General features: G+C 34.7%; 2 protein-coding genes across 4 annotated transcripts; one reads left to right on the top strand and one right to left on the bottom strand.

Annotated features, from left to right (window-relative positions):
* Positions 1 to 1,904: 1,904 nt before the first annotated feature.
* Positions 1,905 to 5,538, top strand: LOC102592239 (probable inactive receptor kinase At4g23740). 3 transcript variants are annotated; one of them, XM_015310147.1, is made up of 3 exons: positions 1,905 to 2,458; positions 3,009 to 4,293; positions 4,749 to 5,538. In XM_015310147.1, the coding sequence occupies exons 2-3, from the start codon at positions 3,060 to 3,062 to the stop codon at positions 5,402 to 5,404; spliced, it is 1,890 nt and encodes a 629-aa protein (XP_015165633.1). In that variant the 5' UTR covers positions 1,905 to 2,458; positions 3,009 to 3,059; the 3' UTR covers positions 5,405 to 5,538. The 3 variants fall into 3 exon arrangements, with proteins under 3 accessions (XP_015165633.1, XP_006350601.1, XP_006350602.1); XM_006350539.2 differs by having other exon boundaries at positions 1,905 to 2,553; XM_006350540.2 differs by lacking the exon at positions 1,905 to 2,458 and adding an exon at positions 2,565 to 2,927.
* Positions 5,539 to 7,351: 1,813 nt separating this feature from the next.
* Positions 7,352 to 10,276, bottom strand: LOC102591912 (myosin IB heavy chain). The gene is made up of 4 exons (XM_006350538.2): positions 9,907 to 10,276; positions 9,165 to 9,483; positions 7,868 to 7,926; positions 7,352 to 7,740 (listed from the first exon to the last, which is right to left on the bottom strand). The coding sequence occupies exons 1-4, from the start codon at positions 10,157 to 10,159 to the stop codon at positions 7,709 to 7,711; spliced, it is 663 nt and encodes a 220-aa protein (XP_006350600.1). The 5' UTR covers positions 10,160 to 10,276; the 3' UTR covers positions 7,352 to 7,708.
* Between the last annotated feature and the right edge of the window lie 779 nt (positions 10,277 to 11,055).

Genomic DNA, 11,055 nt, shown 5'->3' with positions numbered 1-11,055 from the left:
TCATACACGACCCCTTAAAGTTGTCCGCATAATTCACTTAGACACTTTATCTTGGGCTTGTTCCAATTGAACACCAAGATTGGTTAAAAAATATACCTATTGAACATTTTGTGATAATCAACTAAAAATAGAGAGTGTGTGTCATACACTTACGAATGATGTGGCATAGTAACAAATAAAAAAAAAAGTGGCATTTCGTCCATAATAATAAGTAAAAAGTAAATTAAAAAGAATAATAACAGAAAAACTATGTTTTTAACAAAAAGAAAAATAAAGAAAAAGAGAAACTCTTCTTTCCCTCATTTCTTCTTTGCCAGAACACCCCACCCACCCTGCGTCCATCCTTCCACTTTCTTTACCGGAACACACACAGAGCCGCTGCAACTAAAATCAACGATCATCTTCGTTCCACCTTTTTCTCTCTCAGCGGATTCTTTTTTTCACTCATACATCTGCCCCTCTCGTTTATTTCGATATCCATCAACAATGTAGTTGTTATTTCTCTCAATCTCACTTTTTTTTCAATCATCAATTCAGGTTCTCATATTATTATTATTTTCTTCTATGTTGTGAGTTCTTTAGGATTTGAATTTTTTGAACAACTTGAAAGAAAATAATTCCAGATTCGTATTAGTCTTGCCAAAAAAAATGGAGTTTCGCCGGAATTATTTTTGACACATTTGATTTTAGTTTTTGATAATATTGGTAATGGTGGAATGCCGCTAGTAAAAATAATAATTAAGGAGTGTATGGGAAAGGGGTGTGGCGGGGGTCATGGCAAAGAAATTCGGCCGATAAATTTTTTAAATAATATGACATTGAAAAGTTTAATGGGGGAAGACAACCAATAATTTAACTAGTAAATTAAGTTTAGCAAATTGAGTTTTTCGTTTTAACAAAAAATGAAAAAAAAGAAAGTAGAATCAAAATGAAGCGCAAGAGATTTTTGAGATGGAGTGTAGAAGATGACAGGTAAAGGGGTGTGGGGAAGGGTTGTTTCTTTTTCTTGATTTAGAGCTTATTTTTTATTATTTTTTTTATAGTTATTTAGTTAATTATGTAGGTGTGAAAAAAGTAACAAATTATCTAAAAAAAATAATTAAAAAATGAAATAGGAACCTATTCACACGCTCAACAGCAGTGAGGTACACTTATTTTGCCACGTAAGCACTTTGTGTATAATAGGTATATGTTTTGAACAATTTAAGTGTTCAATAGGTACAAGTCCTAGCTGAGGTGTTTAAGTGGATTATGCGGATAACTTTACGGGGGTTGTATATGACTTAAGCCTTCATTCTACTTAACCTTAATTAATTAACATGTGTTTTAGTTCATTATATCACATAATAATGAAAATTGCATTAGTTTGGTGTATACACCGGAGCGGATAAATTTTTTCTCATAGAAACTATTTAAGTATGATTCTAAGTAGTTACATTTTTTTTAGGTATATTTATGTAAAATCCATAAATTGGGTATTCCCTTTGTTCCCAAGAATCATACGATATTAACTTTGACTAACATTTTAAGATGTATTTTTTAATCATATTGATTAAAAAAAATTGCAACTTATAACAATTTTCATATAGTTTTTGAATATCAAATTAATATAATCTAATTTAGCTTTGAAAGTTAGTCAATCTTACTTTCGAAAAGTGCAACATGACAACTAAAAAGAAACGAAATGAGTATCAATTTTGTGAAAGAAAGTTGACCTTATTCCTCAATTTTAACCTATTTCATAATAATGATTCACATAATTTGACTTGAGACGTCTGAAAAATCTTAATAGCATAATTGATTAGTTATCTTCTTTTAACTTTGATCGGTGAGAGTTTGATTTTTCAGAAGTAATCTCCTTGTGTACCTTATTTGGCGTGTAACATGGTGCACTCCACTACTAATTTCACCTAATAAAGCCGTACCCCAATTAGATTTTACTAACATGGGGGACGTGATTAAGAGTGGTTAATTTCCTTTCCCTTTTTCGTAATAGTAATGTGTGTCTTCCTTTAGTGAAGAGCTTCAAAAAAATGGCGGAAATGGTGGAAAATGCTCTTCTGGTGCTCCCTGCCTTACTGGCACCCACTTCCCCTCTTCTTCTAAATCCAAGCAAATTGTTAAAGAATTGATTTTGTGTATTACTGTTAACTTAACTTCTTCATATCATAGTAGTAGTAGTTCCACTTTTGTCTCCACGTGCTTTTCCCACTCTTTTCGCTTCGTTGTTAACCAAATACATACATATACCCCATTTCTTTATTTGCTTTCTTCTTCTTCAAATTAACTGCCTTTCAATCATTTATTGTCTCTCACCCACTCCCCCCCTTCTTCTCATTTAATCATTGTCTCTCTCTAGCTACTTACTTAATTCTGCATTTACTTCCCATCATTTTCCTCTTCATCTACTCCTTCTTTTCAGTTTACTCTACCAAGTGTTTGATTTTTTGCCTCACTGGTACTTGCTAGTATACTATACAGTTTCTGAATTTTGTGGGGTTTTCCGTTTTCTCCATTTTGATGTGATTTGGCTATCTGGGTATTGCTATTCAGGTTCATTTCAATGTTCTTTTTGTTATTGCCGACAGTTTTCAAATTATGCATACTTTGCTTTAAGGTCAAGAAAAGTGTTAAAAATTCAATCTTTTTATGTGTATGTGCTTGGAAATAGGTGAAGAACGTGAAATGCCTGTTTGTTCCTTTTTCTTTTTCTTTTTTTTTTCATTTTTTGGCAGCCCCAAAAGTTGACGGAAGAAATTTGTAGCTGGTTCTTGTTTTTACTTTAGCTATTCTGTTTATTGAAACCTAACTTTTACTTAACTTGCGTGGTTGACCCAAAAACAAAATGTGTTCTGAGTGTCTACGTAACTTTAGCTGCCCTATAAATTGTATATTTATGGTTAAGAAACGGTTCTCTAGTTTAAATGGTAATTATTTATAGTGAATAATGAACATCATACCGTTTCAATGTCTGATTCCATTTTTATTTTTTTTTGAAATTCTTGTAGAGATGAAGGGTGCTGTTACTAGAAGCTGATGCCTTTGTAGTTTAAGCTCAGATGAGGAGAAGGATGGCTACAAAGTTCCTGTTTTTTTCAGTTTTATTCTGCACAGCTCTGTTCTGGCTAGCAAGTAGTGAACCATATGAAGACAAAGAAGCGCTTCTTGATTTCCTTAATAATGTTAATCATACCCGAAACCTGAATTGGGATGAGAGAACTTCTGCTTGCAGTTCTTGGACTGGAGTCACCTGTAATCATGACAAATCAAGAATTATAGCAATTAGGTTGCCTGGAGTTGGATTCCGTGGTTCGATTCCTGGAAACACTCTTAGCCGCTTGTCTGATCTTCAGATCTTGAGTTTAAGGTCTAATAGTTTTAGTGGTAGTTTACCTACTGATTTTGCTAAACTTGGAAATCTTACTTCTATTTATCTTCAATCCAATAACTTTCAAGGTCCATTGCCTGCTGATTTTTCTGCTTGGAAAAGCCTTTCGGTTTTGAATTTGTCAAATAATGATTTTAGTGGGAGTATACCTTCTTCAATATCGAACTTGACTCATTTGACTGCTCTGGTTCTTGCTAATAACTCGCTTTCTGGCAGTATTCCTGATCTCAATCTCCCTAGTTTGCAAATATTAGATCTATCCAACAATAACTTCACTGGAAGCATCCCCAATTCTCTTCAAAGATTTCCTGGTTCAGCTTTTGCTGGTAACCAGCTTTCTCCTGCAAATTTTTCACCTTCATTTCCTCCAGTTCCTCCTCCAAGTGTCCCACCAAAAAAGAAATCGTTTAAACTCCGTGAACCTGCAATACTTGGGATTGTAATTGGAGGGTGTGTTTTAGGTTTCTTGGTAGTAGCTGCAGTGCTGATTATGTGCTTTTCGAAGAAAGAGGGTAAAAGTGGGGCCACAGAGAAATCAATCAAGAAAGAAGATATAGTCAGGAAGGGAGTTTCCAGCAGTCAGCATGGAGTAGGGAATCTCGCATTCTTTGAGGGTTGTAATCTTGCATTTGACCTTGAAGATCTGTTGAGAGCTTCAGCGGAAGTGCTTGGAAAGGGAACATTTGGCACTACATATAAGGCAGCTTTGGAGGATTCTACCACAGTTGTGGTGAAGAGATTGAAGGAGAGTGTGGGAAGAAAAGATTTTGAGCAACAGATGGAGGTTGTTGGCAATATCAGGCACGAGAATGTGGCTCCACTGAGGGCATACTACTATTCCAAGGATGAGAAGCTCATGGTATATGATTTCTACAGCCAAGGGAGTGCATCTTTGATGCTGCATGGTATGTTGAGCACCCAACTTCTACTACTCTTGCAGTTTTATTTTTGAACCGAACCATAGAGAACTGATTATCAGGACCAAAAAGATAATGCAGATCATTTTTAGCTATGATGTGTCTTGTGCAGTAGTATTTGAAATTGCTTGTAGGCTAATTCCAACGTAACCAATTACCTTTGAATTAATAGAGTATCTGCTGTTGTTGTCCTCTTGATAGTTTTTTTAATCACCAATAGTTTATAGGACAGCATAAGTGTCTCGAAGCCATAACTACATGCCACTTTTAGGCCATGTCTTAGTGCAACTTCTGTTTTAATTTGTCAAAATTCAAGAACATCATGTTGCTCGCGAACTTTGCTTTGGTGTTACAGTCAACTTTTATCATTATTAGGTGGATAGTCTCTTAACTGCACCTTCAAGTATTCCTATCATTATATCTGATGCACTCTGTAATTGCAGCAAAGAGGTCTGCTGATCGAGTTCCTCTGGACTGGGAAACCCGACTACGCATTGCCATTGGTGCAGCTAGAGGCATTGCTCAAATACATGGACAGTCTGGGGGAAGGCTTGTCCACGGGAACATAAAATCCTCAAACATATTCCTCAACTCCCAAGGTTTCGGTTGTATTTCTGATCTTGGCTTGGCAACTATAATGGGTCCAATTGCTACACCAATCGTGAGAGCTGCTGGTTATCAACCTCCAGAAGTTACAGATTCAAGAAAAGTATCTCAAACCACTGATGTCTACAGCTTTGGCGTCCTAATACTTGAACTTCTCACTGGAAAGTCACCTACACATGCCACAGGTACTAGCGACATTGTCCACTTAGTCAGGTGGGTACATTCTGTCGTTCGTGAGGAGTGGACTGCTGAAGTATTCGATGTGGAGCTTTTGAGGTATCCAAATATAGAAGAAGAAATGGTAGAGATGTTACAAATAGGTTTGACTTGTGTATCCAGAATGCCAGAGCAGAGACCAAAAATGACAGAAGTAGTAAAGATGGTAGAGGGTGTTAGGAGAGTGAATACGGGGACTCGAACATCCACTGAAGCTTCTACACCGAACCTGACACCACCGATGACTGAAATAGGGTCGTCTTCCATTACACACTGATATTTCTTTGTTATTTAGTGATTAGTTACTGTTCTATATGCTCAATTGTTTCATTGTTATAAGTTTTTTCCTCAGACTTCTGTCAAAACATTATTTCAGCTACAAAATTGAATAGAAATATTTACTTGATCTTATATTTAAGATTACATCAGATAAGTGGTTCAACCATTTCATTAACTCTAGCTACTATAAGAGTAAAAGTGTTTGTGCTTCAAAAGCATTGATTATTTTCATCATTTTATCAGATAATGACTTGTATAAACATTGGGTAGTAATTTTGATAATTCTAACCAAACAGGTAAAAAGTAGCAAGTACATTTGAATTGTAGCAGAATGAATTTGCACATGGTAGGTCAGACCTTAAATTGAAAGGTGCAAAAGCTTCGAATAACTTGGTGCCTTCCAAATTAAGCGACCATGTATTATTATTATTCAAGATTTTGGTGTTTGGCCATAGATTCTAAATATTTTTCGTTTTTTGGGAATTTATAGGGTTGGAGTTGAAGGTACAGTTGTGTTTGGTTATATTTTTTCGTAAAAAATATTTGGAACAACATTAATGCATGAATGTACTTAAATACAACTTCAAAAGTGAAAAATGGATTATGTTATAAGCTATTTTTCAAATTTGAAATTTTATGATCAAACAATGATTCAAGATTGCATCCAACTGTGGGACTCCATAACAAAGACATATAATTTATTTAATTGTATTAATTATATTACATCAAATATCGAATATGGATATATAGAAAGAAAAAAGAAAGAAAAGATACTTGTATGTATCAATTATATCAACAGTATTTATCTAAGGATTGTATCAACAAACAATATTGTATCAGCTTTGTACATCAATTTATATATCAGTTTGGTTGTATGGAATACAACTTGCATTTCTGTATTTTTATATCACAAATGAATATAATCGATATAACTGTATTAACCTATATGTATCGAACTTTGTATTTATAGATTACGAATGAATACATATGATACAACATGTATCACTCTGTCTTACTATAATGTATGTATCAACATGAATATTCTACATCTCTCCTCTCTCTCTCTCCAAAATCTTGCTCCCCTTTATCCTCTCTTAAATTGTTGCTATGAATCGTAATTAGACAAACTATGGTTATTTCTGAAAATTTCTCATATTTTTATTGATAAATGTTAGCTTTATTGGGCTAAAAATGAAGACATATAGGGAGTACCTAGATGTTATGTATTGATTTATGTGGAAAAGATTGTGAAACAATAATGCAGATATTAAGAAACACTAAAATCATAAAGATAACCTTCATAATAGTAACACACTTTTATTTTCCTTAGAAAATAAATAATTATTTTAAATTATACATTATAGTAATTCCAACATCATTAACCTCGTCTTTAATCTAATGGACGCATAGGTAGCAGTAATAAAGATGGCATTTCTTTCTCGAGCTTCTGCCAAATATTTGTTCACCTACCACGTTGAATAGAGATGCTAAAATGTGTATTTGGTTTGGATTACCTGAGCTAAATGTCAATTCATTATCAGAATCTGGACTTATACAAGGAAACTAATTTTAGTACAATTAACAAATTGATTATTTTAATCAAAAGTCAAATACTAATCACATATTTTTATATAATCAGAAAATAATTTTGAGAATAGAAGCCAAACAGGCGGTATCAATTTGCACATGGTAGGCGCAGACTTCAAATGTATAATGCATTACAACATTTGCATATTAGTCATTGATGTGCCGTAAAGAAGGCTTCTATGTCCACAGCACTCTACCTGCTTTTCTCTTTTAAAATATCAACTTGCCTGCATTATTTACTACTATAACAAATGAGCTGTCTTATCACTGTAAATAATAGTATATAAAATCCACAATGGTTAAAGTCAATCTACCCTTAGGTGTAGAAACTTGATGTATAACTTTTGTGTTCCAACTATCAGACACCAAACAATCTCAATTTTATAAATTGGATAATGTACAATATTACACAACACAGCCAGATAAGGAGGAGGAGAGCAACAAGCTATATAAACAAACATAGACAGGGATAGCTAATATGACGAAACAAGCTCATATGAGGAGAATCATAATACATTCCGTCGCTTTTTCCTTTTTTGTTCTTTGATAAGTAAATATTGATCACATTTCTACATGGAATGATACACCTGGCTCCCCACCCCGTTATTTGTTTGATGAAGTGCAATACCGGCTCCCCCTTTCAAATAGCAAGACATGTTTGCAGGCATGGTAGTGAGTAGTTTGCATTCTTAGACCATTACACGCTAAGGGTAGTTCATTTGCGTGAGATTCTTGTTTTGACACCAGCTGAAATTGAAGGAGAAGAAAATAAACCAGCTCAGGGTAAGAGAATTTAGAAAATTGTCAAATCCAACCACTATCTGCAGAGAAAGATAGTAAATAGAAAAAGTCGTGAGAAAAAACCACTACCAACCTTCAACTTGCTCAAATTGAACTTCTTTAACAAGCTCAGAAGTTGCATTGTACTCAAACCTGCACGATTAAGATAAGGAAACAATATAAACAATAGTATTAAGTATTTAAAAGGAAATGAAAATGACAAAAAAATATCCAAGGTAGAGGAAGGGGAAAAGAAGCAGCATGTGTATAAACACAATAGATAATCACGAGCAGCAAGCATTACATTAGTCCTAAATGCTACACTGATAGTCAAATGAAATCTGCGTTAGTGAATTAAGTGTACATCATAATATTTAGCATCTTTTCAGATCGAAAAGGTATCAGAAAATAGCATGTTAGTCAACCTCTAATCATGTGTGAAAACATAGCTCCAACCCTGCCCTAGCTACCCCATGCCCTTTTTCTTTTTCTGTGTCTAGAACTAGCAATTTATTTCAATGTTTGGAAAGGAAGGAGCAGAAGATGTTTCGATGGAATATCAACTCCAATTCTCCAAACCACTCCCTGAAAGCTAATGACTCCTAGGTTTATGTATTTGGAGCAACTTAGCTCCTGTAAACTCTCCTTACACCTTTTTGGATTTTGTTAACTCCATATCCTCAACTTAAGCCTCATTGTATGGAGCAACAAAATCTCTTTTGTACTTTCTATCTTTTGCAATATCTGAATTATTTGCATCTTCTTGATGCCATTAATGATAATGCTTACTTCATTACTAAAAAAACAAGTAATTTCAACCTTCACATCACCTGTGACGATAAAAGAAAAGCATCACTTGCTTCTCAGATTAAAAATTCTTCGCCTGAATCAGCTTCGGCTTCAATAACTCAATATTCTATCCAACATGTTATTAAAAAAATAAAAAAGGGTCTCCACCCCACAGTTTTTCTCAGAGGCCACAAAAAAAGTTTTACAGACATTAGGACAAAATGGAAGGTTTGACATCTAGAATCATCATGTTTGCCACATTTCAGCAGTTTACAAGTGATATACCAATCAGAATTGAGAGTATTCATCTGACGGTAAGCAATTATAGTGAATCATTCTCAAGCCACAGTATTGCTAGGATATGAACAGGTCTGTCCTAAGGTTGAGACAGAAAATGCTCCAAGTCTTTATCTTTCTCTAATGTAGAAACTTTAACTGCATCAAACACGCGTCTTTAACAACAGTGCCCTAAGCATCTATGACAATAACTGGAGATGTGTGTTTAGTGCAGCTCAAAATTTATCAAGTTCAGACGTACAACTTAACAAACAATTTGGACTTAAACGATGAATAAGAAAATGACAATGAACTAATCAAATTACCTATTAGAGAAGAGAACATCGAGTTCATAGTCAGATTGACTCTTGGTAGCATCTACTAAGATTGTTACTATTTCTGTCTTCCGAGTACTGGCCATGAGCAGATCGTACTCAGTCGGAATGATAATTGCAAGGAAATTATCACTTAATTCACTCAAACAGAGCTTCTCAACAGCTGCCAGGGCAATCCGCCGTTTAAGTGCACCTTTTTCTGGGTCTACAATGTAAATGGCGAAATCAGTTACAAGGAGAATGCGCCGCTTCATCTTCCCTGTGCTTGTAAACTTCAGAACTGTATCAGCAAACAGAACCTTTTTGTCACCTGCAAAAGATAGACACATCAACATAGATTAGAATTTCTAGAGATAAGGGCTGTTCTCACCTGTACAAGAAAGTTTGTGCTTCATATTTGTTCAAGTGTATCTGTACAAGAAAATTTGTGCTTTTTATTCGTTCAAACTCAAGCTCCCCTATTTGCTTGTCCAATAAAAAGAGTAACAACTCCAGATACACATTCAGCACAACAATAGATGTTAAAGAGATTCAATAAGCGCTGTTCAGCAACCAAAAAAAATAATGAAGTATCTGAGTTTGCTTTCCGAAATACAAATTGTTAACAGAGAATATGTCTCTATATGCAGTACCTAAGAAGAGGTCACATCAAATTAAAGATAAAAAAGCACAAATTTAACACATTGAGAGTAGAAACCCTAAAAATTTAAAAAGAAAGGAAAGCTCAGAATACCTTGCTTTTCGAGAATCTTCATGAGATAAGGTCGAGAACGCACATCAACATAATCACCGATATAATCTCTATGAATAGAAGCTTTTCTACGGACTTTAACTCCCATAAAAGGCTCTTGATCTTCCGTGATGTTGCTATCGGAGGGCCTCAATTTCAAAGTCCCGCCTACTTCGTCCTCGTCGGGAATCGCTTCTTCATCGAAACGAACCTTTTGTGCTTGAGTTCCACCCCTATTTGATAGATAACGTGACATCGCCGGAGATGTTGAGGGGGAAGTGCCGGCGAAGAAATGGTTGGCGGAAGTAGCGAGGTCTAAAAGTTTGTTGATTTTGTTGATTTGCTGGTAACAAGAGAGAGCGTGCACAGCTGGCGTCCATTGTTACATCACCTGGCTTCCCAGATGGGCCCCACCGTCCACCTTTTCTTTTGGAAAAACTACCTAACTACACATACATCCCTACCATATATACTATATTTACATTTAGTTTAAAACAATTACACATACTATCACTTTTAATATTTATACTATATATTTTGAAATATTTAATCAGATACACAAATCCCTTAGATATGATATTTCATAATTATCTTAAATTTAAACTCCTTAATTAATGATCCATTAACAATTCAAATCCCCCACCCCCTCAAAAGTCCACCAACCCTTTTTTTTACTCCCTCTTTCTTCCATCTGTCGTTCCCCCCACATCCCAATTTCTTCTTCCTCTTCATTTCATCTGTCGTTGCCCCCACCTAGCCCTCTTTATTCCTCCATCTTCTCCCTCTTTCTTCCTTCATCCTCTTAATACAGATTTGCATGTTCAAATTAGCATTATACATATATGTTTGTTTCTATTGTTTTATTATTCTCATTTATCTTGGTTTTGTATCTAAGTTAAAGTTCATAATGCTCTGAAATTCAATTTTAAATACTTTTACAAATTAAGTTTTATATTTTTTAATTTTGTTGTTTCTCAAACACTTTTGTGTTGGTCATTCTCGAAATCGGATGATTCTTGTTAAAGGTACTGCACATTAACAATACTATACTAAATTAAACAACTTTTATTTGTTTATTTTCACTCATGAATTTCTCATTGTAGGGACTGACTCTTCATCCGCCAACATTTAAGTCGAGAATAGATCTAAATA

Source organism: Solanum tuberosum, unplaced genomic scaffold (genome assembly GCF_000226075.1).
Source record: "Solanum tuberosum cultivar DM 1-3 516 R44 unplaced genomic scaffold, SolTub_3.0 scf00126, whole genome shotgun sequence".
In the NCBI taxonomy this organism is placed as follows: domain Eukaryota; kingdom Viridiplantae; phylum Streptophyta; class Magnoliopsida; order Solanales; family Solanaceae; genus Solanum; species Solanum tuberosum.
Note: the sequence above shows the minus strand (reverse complement) of the source record. Positions and strands in the feature narration are given on the sequence as shown.

Excerpts from the sequence above, each read along its gene's own strand:
- LOC102591912 (XM_006350538.2), bottom strand. The coding sequence starts at position 10,159 with ATGTCACGTTATCTATCAAATAGGGGTGGAACTCAAGCACAAAAGGTT. Across the intron at positions 7,927-9,164 it reads GATGTTCTCTTCTCTAATAG|GTTTGAGTACAATGCAACTT; the intron begins GTAATTTGATTA and ends TTAATCGTGCAG. Across the intron at positions 7,741-7,867 it reads TCAATTTGAGCAAGTTGAAG|CTGGTGTCAAAACAAGAATC; the intron begins GTTGGTAGTGGT and ends CTTCAATTTCAG.
- LOC102592239 (XM_015310147.1), top strand. The coding sequence starts at position 3,060 with ATGAGGAGAAGGATGGCTACAAAGTTCCTGTTTTTTTCAGTTTTATTC. Across the intron at positions 4,294-4,748 it reads TGCATCTTTGATGCTGCATG|CAAAGAGGTCTGCTGATCGA; the intron begins GTATGTTGAGCA and ends CTGTAATTGCAG.